The 16,738-nt window shown below is 35.6% G+C and overlaps 1 protein-coding gene across 1 annotated transcript in view; it reads right to left on the bottom strand.

The window, feature by feature from the left end:
* The window catches only part of NOX4 (NADPH oxidase 4), a 161,155-nt gene that overhangs the window by 46,305 nt on the left and 98,112 nt on the right, over positions 1-16,738 (bottom strand). The window contains exon 14 of the mRNA XM_080816132.1: positions 945-1,026. Coding sequence (XP_080672258.1) covers positions 945-1,026 — 82 coding nt within the window. The remainder of the gene's footprint in view (positions 1-944; positions 1,027-16,738) is intronic.

Genomic DNA, 16,738 nt, shown 5'->3' on the forward strand with positions numbered 1-16,738 from the left:
GATCCTGCATTTTTGTTATCAGAGGTAAGTCAATATTATCAAAGCTAAGTTTTAGGGAAAAAATTATTCTAAAATTGAAGTCCACTAGATACTTGAATAAACTGCCAAGTCAATCAAAGAATGAACCATTTAACATAGTGATTGGTTTTGATGAAATATGTATAAATCAAGCTCTAATTCTTCAAGCTGCTGACCTTCCTTTTCTATATCAGAAATCAGTTTATTCCTTCCTCAGCTTGTTGTAGACTAGCTAGCAAACAGAGTAAGACATCCATGAAGTAGAGGGTACTCCAAGCTTCTATAGGAAGGATCAAGATACAGGCATCCATCAGCTTTTCAGGAATAAGATGCCTAATAAAAAACATACTTGCTGATTCTCTGGGAAGATGAAGGCATATGCCTTCAACCAATAAGCACACTTGTGGCATCTAAGAGAAGAGCAGTTCTGCCCCATAAAAGAAAGGGCCAGGAGATTTCACTTCCCGTAATCATCAAGATAGTAAGGAAGAATATAGAGAAATTACTAAAATCTTATCTAACAGGTGGTTAGAAAACTACTCATTACAATATGAATTAATCCTTGCATTCAAAGGCTAGAAACCAGGACACCGGATGAGGGATCACCCACAAAAAAGCTGTCACTGTTGATACAGAATCAAGCAAAAAGAGGCATAACCAGACACCAGTACAGGTAACTTACAGCTCGCCCTCTGCAAATACTCCTACTTACAGCTGAGCTGTAGTGCAGGCAAGGCTCTTTTCTCTGACCCAGCTGTGAAGAGCCTGAGACATTACAGTGCAGGAGATGCCCTCCTTAAGTAGGTTGGAGTATTTTAGCTTTTTCAGAAATCCTTAGAAAGAAACTATTTTGTTTTTGTCCCCTCAAGCCTCCCCTGTCACTGCGCCCATCCCCACCCAATATCCAGTGAACTCCTAGTGCTTACTTGGGATACTTTCTAGATTGAATGAAGGGCAGAATCTCAGAGTCTTGATTAGATGGCGGAAGTAGCAAATCTCGAAACCGTTCTGCCGAAAGAAAAATAAACATCAAGTTGTGAAAAAATAAAAGTCATGAAAATAATTTCAAAATGTAATTATTACCTATTGTTTTGACTTCTCCATTATTTTGAATGCACATCTTTTATTAGAAATGTGCCCACCATTTTGTATAGTACTGTCATGTCTGTTTCACGTTAATGACTGTATCTTTTTAGATTAAGATATTGCAACTGTCAGTACAAAAATAAAAAGTATTCATTAGCATAGACTAATAAAATCTTAAAATTGAAAGATTAGAGGAAATAGTCATGATCAACAAATATACCTAAGAGATGTTCAATCTCAACAGTAACCTGGAAAGTGCTAATCAAAGCTACATACCATTAGATAACATTCATATATTATGTTGCATTTGATTGACAGAAATGAATCTCACAAGACCAAGTGTTAGAGAAGATATGCATCAACGTAAGCTCTCATATCATTCTGGTGAGATTGCAAGTTGGTACAATAGCTTTGGAAAACAACTTGCAATTATCTTCTAAGTTTAACCTCAGTGTACCCTATGAGCCAATATTTCCATTCTTGGGTATATACTCTGCAGAAACTTTCACATAACGTCTTAGGCAGCAAGTAAAAGAATATTCATAGAACTTTCATTACAACATAAAGTGAAACCACTCACTTGCCTATCAACAGGAGAATGGACAATTTGCCACACATATACACAATGGAATATTAATTAAAGTGGAACTAGATGAAATCAGTCACAAATAAAAACATAGTAAAATGGTGAATGGAAAAAACCCAAGTAGATTACTTACAGAAAAATATCATTTGTTAACTTAAAAAACAATGAAGCAATGTATCATTTAGAAATGTCATGTACAAAACAAAGCAAACCACTGGGAAAAAAGCAGAATATACATAATCCAGGATAATGGTTATCTTTTAGAAGGGGTAAGAAGATGAAATAGGAGAAAAGCAAAAGGGAGGTCATCATTGTTAATATTTCACAACTATGTTAAATATATAAAATTTAGTTATGTATATGAAATATATCTATAGCATCATAAAAGAGTAAATGAATGATTAAGGGTCAGGGATGACATTAACCCACGAACCAAAACTTTGACTAACAAAATTCTGTGCTTATTAAGCTCATAATGAAAGAAGGAGGGAGAGGAAGAGGAAGAGAAGGCGGAGAGAAGGACGTAAGGAAAGAGAGAGGGGAGAAAGGAAATGGGGGAAAAAAAGAAAAAGAGAAATGTGAACGAAGGAAGAATCCTCAGTTCTACTTTAGAAATAGATGTACTGCATAATTATCTGCATTACATAGCGTAGTCTATCACCCTGATGCTGGTCCCGTGTTTCCAGAACTAAGTACTTATTACCTCTAGTCATCCCTATGGGAAGGTTTCCTTGATCCCTCCTCTTTCTTTTCCTCCTCCAAAATCTGGAATAGATGACCCTACTGTGCATATTCCTAGTATACTCCATGCTTACACTCTCAAAGAATGTTCCAGATTGTATTTTTTATTGTTAGATATAATTGTCTATCCACCTCTCCTTCTCCTTCAAGTAGATGGGTATTACATCACCCAGATATGGAACATTATCTGATACCTATTAAGATCCTCGATAAATATTAGTTGAAATAATATTTCTATTTTTACTGCATAAAGGATATTGCCAAGGTTAATCATAATGCCTTTCAGAAAAACGCAACTGGTCATCTATCAACCATGAAAAACAAGGGTACAGGAGCTCCAGCCTTGACAGGGTCTCAGGCTGAGAGAGAGTGCAAAGCCGAGGCTCCAAGCTGCAGTAAACCTATCACTAAATGAAGGCGCACAATTTCCATGAAATACTGAAAATTCACAGTTGATGACCATCGCCACTTCCCAGTTACTGAATAGCCAGATGTTAAACGCTGGTGAACACAGTGGTTACAAAGGGTGCTGAGAAGCAGGATGGTGATTTTTCTCCATATTTATTACAACATTGAGTCGATGTCTAACTGACTCTCTGCTGCTTGCTATCAGCACTCTGACATTCTTACCTACCGTACACTTGGGGAGGACCTGAGAAGACCCTAAGAGAGGTGCTTGTACTTTACAGCCCACAGATATAAGAAAGCACATTTTCTTTTTCTCTTTTAAGTAAACTTACTCTTTGAGTTCATATCTTAAAAATTAATTTATACTGACCTATACACTGCTACTTTTAATGAGCAGAATTAATGTTTATGTCAATGAAATGACTAGTAAATTCTTCTGATGTGACACTTGTCTTTCAGGACATGTCTCAGTTTACATAGCATTTCATTAAATGAGTAATTTGTAGTGTTTCTCCTTTTCTCCCTCTCCCCTCCATTTATCCCTTTCCTCAACAAATCTTGGAAAACAGAGTCAAAACACAGCCACAAACATGAACTTTTACATCAAGAAAAGAAAGAGTGGTGCAATCAAACAGCTACATTGAATACGATATATCCTGGGGTGCTAACAATGTAAATTAAAGTTTTACTGAATGATTCCCAAACTGATGGAAATGCAAAAAAAAAAAAAAAAAAATCAGAATTCTTAATTCGAACAACCATAACATAATATAGCTGGAGGCTTTTCCCTGTTTCTATAATCACAAAAAATATTTGATTATAAATTTGGAAGACAATCTCTGAAGATAACATTATATTGATAGGGTTTAAAATACACACACACACACACACACACACAGCGAAAGTAGCATATGAGAAATCACTTTCAAATCCACCCAAACTGTAAAATCTATAATGAATATTCTTACATTTGAAGCATCCTTTAATCTGACATCCTAAATGCAAGCAACACTAAGCAAACATGAAGATTCTTAACTAGCCACCACAAATGTAAAAAAAAAAAGTTCATATATATACAAAGAAAAGAGCTGCTTAAAATTATGTCCTTCTAAAATGTTTATTTTTATTATTACACTCATAAATTCCTAAATACGAACAATTAACTTTATCCCATACGGGTATAATGATTGTTTACTTTTTATGAGAATAAAAATATACATAGAAAAGTATCCTTAGAAAAATCCGAGTAAATGAAAAATTGCTTAGTCTCCCAGATTTCTGCCTATCAACTAATTAATTAGCATCTCATTGTTTATCTGATGCTGGGAAAAAAGATCAAAATAAACTGGTGTTTCCTCTGTTAAGCAGCAGAATTTTTAAAACACTACTTCTTCTCTTGCTGCAAATGTCACACCAGATGATCTGCTTTCTCAGGAGCCCCAAGTCTATTTCTTAGGAAAATGGCAATTATATGAACACTAGATCTCAATCCTTTCAGTGGGTTCTTAGAATAATTTCATTAAAGCCACTGAAAAGAACCAGGGGATTTTCTGAAAAGTGATATTTTGATGAGTTGACTAATGATGAGATAATGTCTGAACACGATTGCCTACCAGTCGGGGATATATCTTAATTAAAATAAGCTTTTGTAGACTTTCACCCACTCTCCACTTCTCCCGTTCAATCAACGAAGATTGTGAGGCTATCAGAGCTGGACGGCATACTACACATGATTACACTAATTGTGACTCTCTGGACAATCAATTGTGAGACAATACACTTAATTATTTAAAATCAAAGATGAGAAAAATAATCTTTCCAATTCGAATTCAGACTTCTTTGTATATTTATTGTGACTCAATTCTTTATCTTCCCCTTTGTGAAAAATGGCCACTTTGTAATCCTCCCCCAAACGCAGAATGTAACAGATGCAATACAAATTTGCATAACAACAAAAAACCTGTATGCAAATGTTTCTGAGATGAGAAGACAATAAAATCTTCTTCCTACCACTACAAAAAAAAGAAAAGTTAAATAAGGGCAGAAAATAGAATAAAAAATGATGCCTTCCTTCTGTAGTACAAAAGTTCTTTGCATCTAAAGATATGATCATAGCCACTTAATGGGGGTCTTCAGTAAGAACCTGAGAAACAGTTGTTGTTTGCTGGAGGAACTCTGTGGAGAATTTTACCAACTCTAAATCACTGTTTCTTTCCAAGTAATTTCCTTTCCTTACCTCTGCTTCTCCATAGTCTTCACTATGGAAATGAATTACCTACTTTAAGTATTACATTATCACAGGCAGGAAAGAAACCTAAATAAAACATCTCTAAAGAGTGATAATGTTGCTCTAAAAAACCTGGTAAGAAGTTACTGGGATTTTTATTATTAGATACAAACTTTCTCCTCTTTCTTTTAATGCTCATATGACACTTGATTTGCCAGTTTTTTGTTTTGTTTTTTTTCAAAAAGCATTAAGACAAAATCCTTAAGGGGTATTAAACAGACTCATTGGAGACTTAAATTTAGCTTTAAAAATAACTAGCATCATGCAGCCCAGTATTCGAAATTATAAGATAAGGGTTGTAAGGAAATAGGCATCATCCCCATGCCCTTAGTCTTCAAGCGAAATCTGTAAATGATTACACTATAATATTTCTATTATTTTACAAGAAAAACTGAAGATTATCTCATAAGACAGGCAGTGTTATAAATGAGTCTGCATAATACAGGGTGTACCACAGAATGAATCTCTTCTTTGCTACAGAGTTTGCAATACTTAGAAGCAACAGGGTATAATAGAAAAGGTACCAAATTGGTTGTCAGAAAGTCTGAGGTTCTCCACCTCCTTCTGTCTCTGATCTTAATTCCTTTTCTCAGTTGACAAATGAGTTCAGTGATCTTTGAGCCCCCTTTCAACTCTGAATCCCCTAAAGAACATATGCTTAAGGAAAGGATGGGAATCTTGCAAAAGCCACTGACGGGGAGGGTAGCTATATGTCTTGGTTTGCGTGGGACCCTGCTGGTTCACGCTTGCTAGCATTCTGTTCAATTTAGTATTCATCTCAGAATCTTATTTTTAAATTGAATGTTACTAATGAAATACACTAAGGGGCTGTGGTTGATATAGAGAACCTCCCCACCCCCTTATTCTGCTTCGGTGACCTGCTTGTCATCCTGTTGTGATGAGTACAGTCAGCAGGTAGCCTCCGGCTGTCACTTCCATCAGGGTCCACCTCAGATGCAAGGGACAGAAATGACTTTCCCAGAATAGCTCGCAGCCAGCAGCTGAACAAGGCAGGGGTATTTTAGCTTTACAGAGGCAATATTACAGATGGGCAGTACTTGCTTCAGAGCTTCCCACCAGTTTGGCTAAGGCTTGTAGACTCTGCACAGTGATTCAACTGTTGAGGAAGCTCAACCCAATCCTGCATCCTTCCTTCTCCCTTCGGGGGTGTTGATCCCTAATAAACATTTCAAATTCATAAACTACTTCTCAGACTCAGTTTCTGGCGAACCCAACCTGCAGCACATGGGCTTGCTAGATCCCCACTTTCCACTTAGAGCTTCTGCCATGTTCTCCACAACTACGGGTGAGATGCATGTGCGTGTGGTTAAGCCAGAATAAATCAATTTCTTTTCCAGCCCTTTCCAGAAGTAACATAACTAACACCTTCTTTATGAGTACAGATGCCCATTGTTAAAATGAACTGCTCTCAGACACACATACACCTCGGGACAAGTAACATGGTCCAGTCTGGACTTGGGGTGGAAGAACTAGATAAATACCCTACAGGCCCCATGGCACGCCAGCCAGCTGCACTAGGCCCTGCGCTGCAGTCCAGGAGATGCACGGGGCCATCAAGGCTTCAGGGGATAGTGTCTGTAGGAAATCATAATTTAGGTTGATATGAAAGTTATATATAAAATTATATAGTACCGTGAAGTGTACAGAGCAACCTGAACACTCTTATTTTGTCCTTTCTTATGAAACACAATAAGTGTTTATAAGGTAAAATACAGGATGATTAATAAAAAAGTAAATGCTGAATTTATCTTACTTTGTCCAAAAAGTTGAACATATACCTTGAACAACATGTTTGTCAAGATCTGTCATATACCTTGGAGGCCATAATGATTTCTCTGAACACATGAAAATGCTCAAACCTGTTGATGATGAATCGGCATCTATTTCACAAGTTACTCATTATTTTATGAAAACTATGCATAATGATGATAATTTAACATATAAATACACGGAAGGTCTAATAGGTGATCAATGTTATAAAAGAAGAAATGAGCTTGACAGTACCTGGGATCCATCCAGGTAGCCCAATCTCCACATAATGTCAAGTTGCAGATTGGCCATTCATCAAAAGATAATAATAATTCTAATAATTAATCTAATAATAATCTAATTAATTATTGTTAATCTAACAATAATCTAATAATCTAATTAATCTAATAATAATTCTACCTTCGTATTGCTGCTCAGAAACCAATCATTAATACATGGGAAGGTGGGGAGGAGTGAAGAGATTTATGATTTAAGTGTCCACAAACATGTTATACTCTCTCTTATGCTCCTTCCATTGATGCCTACCTCAACATTCTCTACCACAAGCAGCTTTTATATCCCAAAGGTCTCCAGCCTGTATGCTCAAGTTAGGAAAGACAGGCAGGTGTTTCATTTCTCTTTTCTTTCCTATTTTTCCTCTCTCTATTCAATTTCCCATTCTTTCTCTCTCTCTTTTTTTTTAATGAAAACCACTCATTCCAAAAAAAATTCTTCTTTCTCACCTATTTAGTCATTTTCTACCCACCTCCCCTTTTTGGAACTATTTCCAAAAGACTGTCTTCTCTTTAGAAAGGGAGTTGCAGGGGCACCTGGGTGGCTCAGTCGGTTAAGCCTCTGCCTTCAGCTCAGGTCATGATCCCAGGGTTCTGGGATCGAGCCCCACATCGGGCTCGCTGCTCAGCTAGGAGGCTGCTTCTCCCTCTCCCACTTCCCCTGCTTGTGCTCTCTCTGTCAAATAAACAAATAAAATCTTTAAAAAAAAAAGAAAAAAAAAAAAGAAGAAGAATTGCAGGGAACAAAGTAAGCTGGTAAAGACCATATACTGGTTAGTGAGGTCTTCAAGAACTTATCTTTAACAATATTTATACAAACAGAAAAGAATGGGGCTTAATTGTTGGACTTTAAGAAGCAAACAGTGGCACATATGATGAAATAAACTTAAGACTCACAATCAAACATGGGAAATATTCCCTTCTACTTAAAAGTGCAAAACATCAAGAGTAAATTTTTAAAAAATCATATTAAAGTGGGAGAAAAAGATTATATAAATAAGGGATTCTGACGGTGGCTCAGCATGTATTCCAATCATGCATTCTGGTGGATTCAGGGGCCTACTGGGCCTATGGGGACACACACTGAAGGTGAAATTCCATGAGCTACCCATAAGCCCCAACTATTACCGGTCTGTTTGTAATGTTTTGGTTCCTCAGGATATAATAGCAGCTTAGAGTCAATGTCAGTTCACCAAAAATTGAATATTTCCCTTTCACCCATGCACTAAACCTGCCAAATCAGAAGAGGATCATTGTATAGTTTAATTTTGACAAGGAGAAGGGTCTTTTCTCAAAGGGACCTGACTATCCCTTTATTACAGATCATTTAGAACTGACTCAAGTCTGGGAATTGGAAGAAGGGCTATACTCTGTATTGAGATGATTCAGGTTATGCCTCTGTTTGCCCATCTTAGAGTTTTCTTCTCATTTGTGTAAATCAAGTAAGACTTTAATAGACTGCCCATCTATTTGAGTCCTACGGATGCCATGGTCATTTAGTCAATACCGAAGATCTCTACATGTCAGTCTAATTGGAACACTCTTCCAGCCACCTTGACTTTATCAGTTAAATGTGGTCTCTTAGCCCCTGCCTTTCAGGGGCCCCATCATCTTCCCTGAGTTCAAGAAGCTCACTTCAGGGATGCTTGGGTGGCTTCGTTAAGCACCTGCCTTCAGCTTGGGTCATGATTCTGGGGTCCTGGAATCAAGCCCCGGATAAGGCTCCCTGTTCAGCATGGGGTCTGCTTCTCCCTCTACCTCTGCCCCTCTTCCCTGCTTGTGTTTCTCTCTTTCTCTCAAATAAATAAATAATATATTTTAAAAAAAAAGAAGCCCAATAATTGGCCTCTCTCATTTGTCATTTTTGGCCTACAAATAGTCACCCCAGCGCTTTTTCAAGGGCTCTAGAATGCCTATCATCACTGAATTTTCTCAAAGCCACAGTGAAAAAATCCTTTACGAAAATTTAGTTAAGGAGTTGATAATCCATCATACAATAATAAATCTTCTCCAGCATTTCAATCTCTCCAAGGTGTTGGATAACTTCATCTACAATATATCTAAGAAGTCTGTAAGCATATATATATATATAAAGGATAAATATGTTTAAGGATATGAGATGAAAGGAAAAATGTTTTAGCTTTTATTTTATCTATAACCTGTTCATATTTTCTTTTTTTTTTAAATTTTATTTATTTATTTGAGAGAGAGAGACGACAAATAGGCAGAGAGGCAGGCAGAGAGAGAGGGGGAAGCAGGCTCCCCGCTGAGCAGAGAGCCCAATGCGGGGCTCGATCCCAGGACCCTGGAATCATGACCCGAGCCGAAGGCAGAGGCTCAACCCACTGAGCCACCCAGGCACCCCCTGTTCATATTTTCAATAGTACTTATCTCAGGAATAATTTTTGAAAAGATAGATGTGTATACTATCACTTGTACACACACATGAACATATCTTCAAAGGTACTTGTCATCCACATATCTTACACTCCTCCAACTGTCCACTCCTCCACCTCCTAAGGAAGTCATAGCACCAATGAGGAAACACAACATGCACATGTACAAATGCACACAGATATACACACACGCTACTTTAAAGAGAAGGTACAAGCTAATTTTCCCCATAATATTTAGGGAGCACTGTTTAAATATACAAACAAAATATGCACATCTAAAAATTACTTTTTCGGCAAACATGTATTGACCAGGCATCAAGTTAGGTCCTCAATAAGCTGAAGGTCTAGTACTGATCACAGACGTTATCAAAAGAAAAGTTCACTACAAACAAATAAATACTAAATGTATAATCCAAGAATCCAGAAGAACAGAAAAACCAACGTCTCCTGGATCTGTTGGTAATAAAAAGCAAAAGAATCAGGAAGGTTTTATTTAAAAAGTGAAGTAAAAAAGACAAAGAAGAACTCCTTCTGATCCATGGTGCTAAACGAAGTAAATAATTTTGCTAATATTTCTGTTGTCTACGATATACCAATAATCGCTAATAGCACCGAATTTAAAGACTAATATTTTGAGCAGAAAGAACTTTTATCAATTAAATCATACGTTATTCTTTTACTCACTCACTCAGAAAACTTTTAGTAAGTTCCTATTATTTGTCACACACTATGAATAACAAAAGATTCTTATTCTTAAGGGCAGCCCTGTTTATCACAGGGAAATTCCAGGACAACAAAAGAATCGCAATTCCATTAGAGCTACTTGAAAAAGGATTTAGAATGTAATTACAAAATTACTTAAAAAGGGAAAGAAGTGCTGTTCTCTCTCCTAGGGATTTAGAGAAATTAATGGTTTGTAAAAATTCGATGTTCTATTTTGCTCAAAAAAAGAAAAATGCACACTAATCTTAGAAAAACAAATTACTTCAAAAACTGGGAATGAAAGGGCAGAGTTACAGTGGTACATTCAAACCAACTAGAAAAACAGAGTCTAAATTTTCTTTTTCTGAAAAGTTTAAATCAAGTGAATGTTCTTTATTACCATGGTAACTCAGTATTGAATAACAATAGTTGCTATTTAAAATATTGCTTTCAAAGCAACATCAAAGGCATTCAAATTAATACTATTTTAGGTAAATCAGGAAATCTAGCTGCAGGGCAAGAGTATTTTGCTCCTAAAGGTATAGAAAAATTGTCTGTTGATAAAATTCAAATGGAAATTCTGCAATTCTAGGAGAAAAAGCAATCAGCTATATGCTCTGGTTATTTAAACTACCTTCTCCACAAATATTAAGGTCAATGTCAAAGGAATATAAAAAACAATATCTCATACTTGTCTTACACAAGGAAAAACATTTTAAAAAAACAAACAAGCCCACACTTGCAAGTCAGAAGGTGAGGACGTAGAGCATATACACAACCAGAGCTAATAAATGAAGAAGATCCTTAATAAATGATAGTGGGGAAAAAAAAAGAAACATAAAAATCCTGTACTTGGCATATATCCTTCCACAATATTCCCTTTAGATTTTCTCAACTATATCAAAATCAATCTTTTCTCATTCCTACTTTATGTGGCATTAAATTATCTACATTTTAGAACTTATTTCTCGGAGAAGAATTATAGAGCTTTATAAAAGCAACGAGTTGAGAAATGAGAAAACTCCCATAATGCAGTATGTTGTAGGCAAGGAAGCTAAAAACCAGGTGGACTGAGCCCAAGGTCACATGGCAAGTAAGAAACAGAGACTTAACAGACAAGACACACCCACCCCCTCTGTCCACCCCCAGCCAAATTCATGGTCCAGTGTTCTTTCCAATGCCTCACTGTTTTTTCCCTCATTCTTGGGAGAGAAAATGTTGCACTCCCATCCTTACTTTCTTCTTGTCTAAGAATTACAAAATGAGAAGAAAAAAAAAAGGCTGCAGGGTCATACGGTCTATATACATGGACACCTGGTACTCTAACACCATAAGGCCTGAAGGTAGACAAGGCAGTATTATACAATGGAAATTTACTGAACGGATCCTTTTATTTCCAGAGGAAGCACAGTGATAAAAGTCTGTTTCTCTAATACTCATTATTCTGGGTCCTACTTATTAAACATACTATTTTAAAAAAATCAAAAGCAGCTTTTGAAAGGACTGCAAACAGACTTCTTGGCCTCTAACTACATCAATGAAGCAATGTCTATCACTAGCTTTCTTATAAAATATAAATTCTCTTCCATTGCCACAGAGGCTAAACTACAGCAAAAACTGACAGGGGAAAATAAAAGGACAGGTTCAAGGAAAGTGAAAGCAAATAAGAGAAGCATTTTTGGATAAACACATTATTGCTACTAAGCAATCCACCTTTTAGGGAAAACGTTATATTTTCATTTGTCACAGCAAATGCACTTTTTTTAACAATGTTGGCATTCAACAAAAGAAACACCTCAAAGTGATCAAGGCTCAGCTTGATACTAATTCAGTTCCTGCTTTCTGCACAAACTCTGAATACCTGCTGGGTGCATATTCTATAAGGAACAGGCAATTTTATCCAAGATCCAAAGCAACTGGACATTTTCTTTTATGTTTTTATGAAGTTCTAACCAAAAACCTTGGGCTAACAAAATTAATGGCATGCAATATATGGTCCTTTCAAGTTTATAAAAACCAACCTCATAGTGAGAGTCTTCTTTTAAGTACAGGACCTCCTGGTCAAAGAACAAGCTTATAAAATGGATTACAGAAGAGCAACAAGCAAATATATGCATGTGTTTCCTTTGTTAGGTTGTTTCATTGGAAAAGTTTGTGTTTTCCTTGATCCCTCTGGTTTTCTTTTTTGCACACGCGTTCCCGATGTCAGTATTTTGCATCTTCACTAACAATAAATATCACCAATAAAAATACTTAAGTGACAGACACAATATCGTATTCTAGTTATTCTAATTAACACTTATTTGAATACTATTATGATTTTCTCTGTTCATACAATTCATCCATTTCCTTTTTCAGCTTTTTTTTTTAAGATTTTATTATTTATTTGACAGAGATCACAAGTAGGCAGAGAGGCAGGCAGAGAGAGAGGAGGAAGCAGGCTCCCTGCTGAGCAGAGAGCCCAATGTGGGCTCTAAGACTCTAAGATCATGACCTGAGCTAAAGGCAGAGGCTTAACCCACTGAGCCACCCAGGCACCCCTCCTTTTTCAGCTTCTTATTGAATTGAAGGGACTCTATATATTGACAGTATTAGTGAGTAACTGCTATAAACGTTTTTCTGTTCAACTCTGTTTTCTTTTCTGATGGGATTTTTATGTTTTTACGTAGTTAAAACTACTTAGTTTTCGCTGTGTATTCTTTTAGGATAGATGGTCTTTTGTATCCAGAGACTGCTATTAATTTCTCATTTCTTCTCATTCCTTGACAGAGTAACTTTTTTATGTAAAAATATTTAACCTATTTGGGATTAACTTTTGGTCTTCTAAAGTAAAGATGCAATTTTTTTGGATAGTTAAGTGACAATTGTTTTAACTATTTACAAACTAATACTTCACATTGATTTATGGACCCATATCATATCATATCATATGTATTTTCATGTAGTAAAGGGTCTGTTTCTAGGATATCTATTTTTCTTTGTTAGTAGATTTCCTGTCGTTTTTGTTCTAGTACCATATTCCTTAAACTATTTTAACATTATAGGAGGAAACATAGTAAATTAGCACATGTTTTAGCATACAGTGAGCCTGAGTTAAAATCTCAACTGATCCACTTAATAGCTTCATGTTCCTAAGTACATCTCTTATCCTTATAAATTCTTAGTTTGTAAAGTTCATTTCACTTTATAACACGTTTTAATATGGCCAGTCTTGTCATTCAAGATATTCTAAATTTTTTATTTATTTTTAATTATTTTCTTCTGGTTTTTCAAATGACCATTGATAATTATTTTTTACTTTGAATTTTGATTTTAATTGAAATCATATTAAGCCTATAATTTATCTTGGGGAGAATTAACAGTTTTAAATATTCAGACTTTATATCTAGAAACATAGCATGTCCCTCTACACTGTTCTATCCTTTAAAAAAAAAACCCTCCATTTTCTTGAGATTACTAGATTTTCAATTCTCATTGAAGTTAAATCAGCTTTTTTTCTTCTGTGAATTCTTTTTAGTATGGTAAAAATAATACATACCAAATGCATGTTTTTGATAGGCTTACGGAGTTTTTTGTTAAAGGTTTATTTATAAAGGCTAACTCTTCCAGCTAGATAAAAAGGTAAATATAATATATAATCAATACAATTAAAAACCTCTTTCTGAAAGATAATTTGGAAAATGCTGTCTTTTGTTCCTACTCTGTAGAAAAAATAAGAATAAGAATATTCATGTAAATTCCTTCCCTGACCTAAAAAACGAAAGAAAGAAAGAAAAGGAAAGGGAAAGGGGGAAAAAAAAAAAAAGTCCCATTGGTATTGGTTTGGGTCTTGACCCTAGTTGCCTTTTCTGTATTTTTGTTGCCAGGCTTGGGAGTCTATGTGGTTGAGTACACTACCTCAACCAGAGAAGACAATATTCAGATTTCTGTTGAAGAGTCTGCCATTCCAGCAGCAACAAAAGATTTTCACTGTTATTGTGAAAGTGGAAACTCAGAGGATTATGTCATAAATGAGAAGGAGTTGGGGTAATAAAGGATGACAAGTCATTGACTATTCCTTGAAGGATGTCTAACTCTTAAAATACATTTTATCTGTTCCAATTAGAGGCATACCCTTCTACTAGGTATTGTCATTGAAAACATTGGGATATGCAAAGTTTTTTATTTAGGTCTTCTTTCTTCTCCTCTTTAATTATCTTGATAGGGGCACCCCAAAACATTTTACTAATTTCTCAACACAGTGCCAACAAAAAATGAGATAATCTCCTATCACACTACAGCAGACAATTTTAACTTTACTCACTTAACAATCTATTGTACTACTCAATTTGGCACAATGCTTGGGATTTTTTAGCATTTCATGTCCATTTTTTGTCACCTCCAGATTTTTCTTTTTCTTTTTTTCTTTTTAACATATAATGTATTATTAGCCCCACAGTACAGGTCTGTGAATTGCCAGGTTTACACACTTCACAGCACTCACCATAGCACATACCCTCCCCAATGTCCATAACCCAACCACCCTCTCCCTACCCCAACCCCTCAGCAACCCTCGGTTTGTTTTGTGAGATTAAGAGTCTCTTATGGTTTGTCTCCCTCCCGATTCCATCTTGTTTCTTTTTTTCTTCTCACCTCCAAATTTTCTAAAAATCTCATTTCATGAAAGAGTTTACTTTACCTTCTATTTACATCTGTTTATTACATCCCACACCCCTCCTTTGTTAAAGCTGAAAAATCAGAGGAGTGGTACCAATTTCACTGGACACTATTCCCAAAACTCCCTGACTCAGCTGCCTTTGAATCCACAGAGGTTAAGCACCTTCCTTTGGTATTAACACACTTATTTAGGTCTTAGGTGTATTCCTTTGGATGACATTTATGAACCTTATCTGCATCATTATAATCCATCAAGTTATAATTTTGCCTTAAAAATTATAATACATTTAGAGAACAGGAACTATATCTATTTAGCTTCCCTCATAAAATGCTTAGCAAGTGCAAGAAACAAATGAGTACTTACCAATGTTCCTCATGATCATGATAATGGCACACAATCATTGATTTTTTGGCTTCTTGGAAATTATTTAATTCATTGACACTAGACTAACTTGGCAAAATGATATACATGTTTTTGGCTACCCAGTACATTACTGTCACATTTTTTACATTCTTAAGAAATCATATTACCAACAAAATTCCTCACTGTTCCTATTCTCTTTATAGAGTAAAATCGAGCAGAAGAAAATAGTAAGATAACCGAGAGTCCAAACTTCTCTTAGGGACAAAACAATTCATAATAAAAACAGAATAATCCATGCAAACATACCACTTTGCTATAATAACTCCACTTTCAGGTCCAAAATTGCAGAATTTGCTTATTTCTAAGAATTAAAAGTCACCATTTTTATTGGTTAGAAAACAAAAATTGTGCATTCCCCCCAATTTTGGGGATCATGAAATGACTGAACTAGAATAAAACTTAACAAGTAATGAATTCCAATCTTTTAGTAAGCTGTCTGTACATATTCAGTGGCATTATAAGTGAGCTGTCATCTGTGAAACAATGATAGCTCAGATTTCATGTTCATCAACCGAGAAACCAAGGGGAAAACAATTCATCCTCTCTCCTGAGAGGAGATGGGTATTTAAATTATAATATAAATTACTCATTTCCCTGATAGAAAAATTTCCTTGATTTCTGAGGTTATGAAATATGAAATTTAACCCCAGCTCATATTTATTGGATGATTTATTATATTATGATAGCAAATGGGTTATGTTGAATTCTATCAAATTAACTAATTAATTGTCCTCCATGATTCCCACATAAACTCACATGAGACCAGAATTATACTGCTCTGTTATATAAGTAATATATAACATTAAGACATAAAATGTTAATCCTCAACCTAACCCAGACCCACCTAGATGGATACTCAAGTAATTGCATGTGGATTTGCTACTCATCTCCCACTGCTAACCACAGGTCAGACTAAACTATAAATTCAGTCACTCTCAGAGTTCTGAGGAAATTTAGAAATAGGAAGAATTTAGAATTCAATCCATTTGCTATGAGCTGCTTTTTGTACACTAAATGTCAATTTACTGGTCTCTAATATACTCAGTAATTCATAGCAACACAATCATCCCCAAGCCTCTTCCCTACATTTTCCCACTGAGGTAATTTTTATATGGTTATCAGTAACCCCCCAGAGTAATTGTTTGGCCCTATTACATCAGACTCTATATATGATTTATTCTACACAAGTCTTTATCTCCTCAGCTTCCTTCACTCCACGACAAATTTTTAATTTGGTGTCTTTGCTTCTAACCTGGTCTTTCTCCCTGCCAGTCTTTGTGGTATCAGTAAGGAGATCCATAATAAAACACTAATTTTACTTCAGTTCCTGTTTAAAGCCCTTCAATTTTTCAGCAACATCTTTAGGCAAAA

Source organism: Martes martes (assembly GCF_963455335.1).
Source record: "Martes martes genome assembly, chromosome: 10".
NCBI classification, from domain to species: domain Eukaryota; kingdom Metazoa; phylum Chordata; class Mammalia; order Carnivora; family Mustelidae; genus Martes; species Martes martes.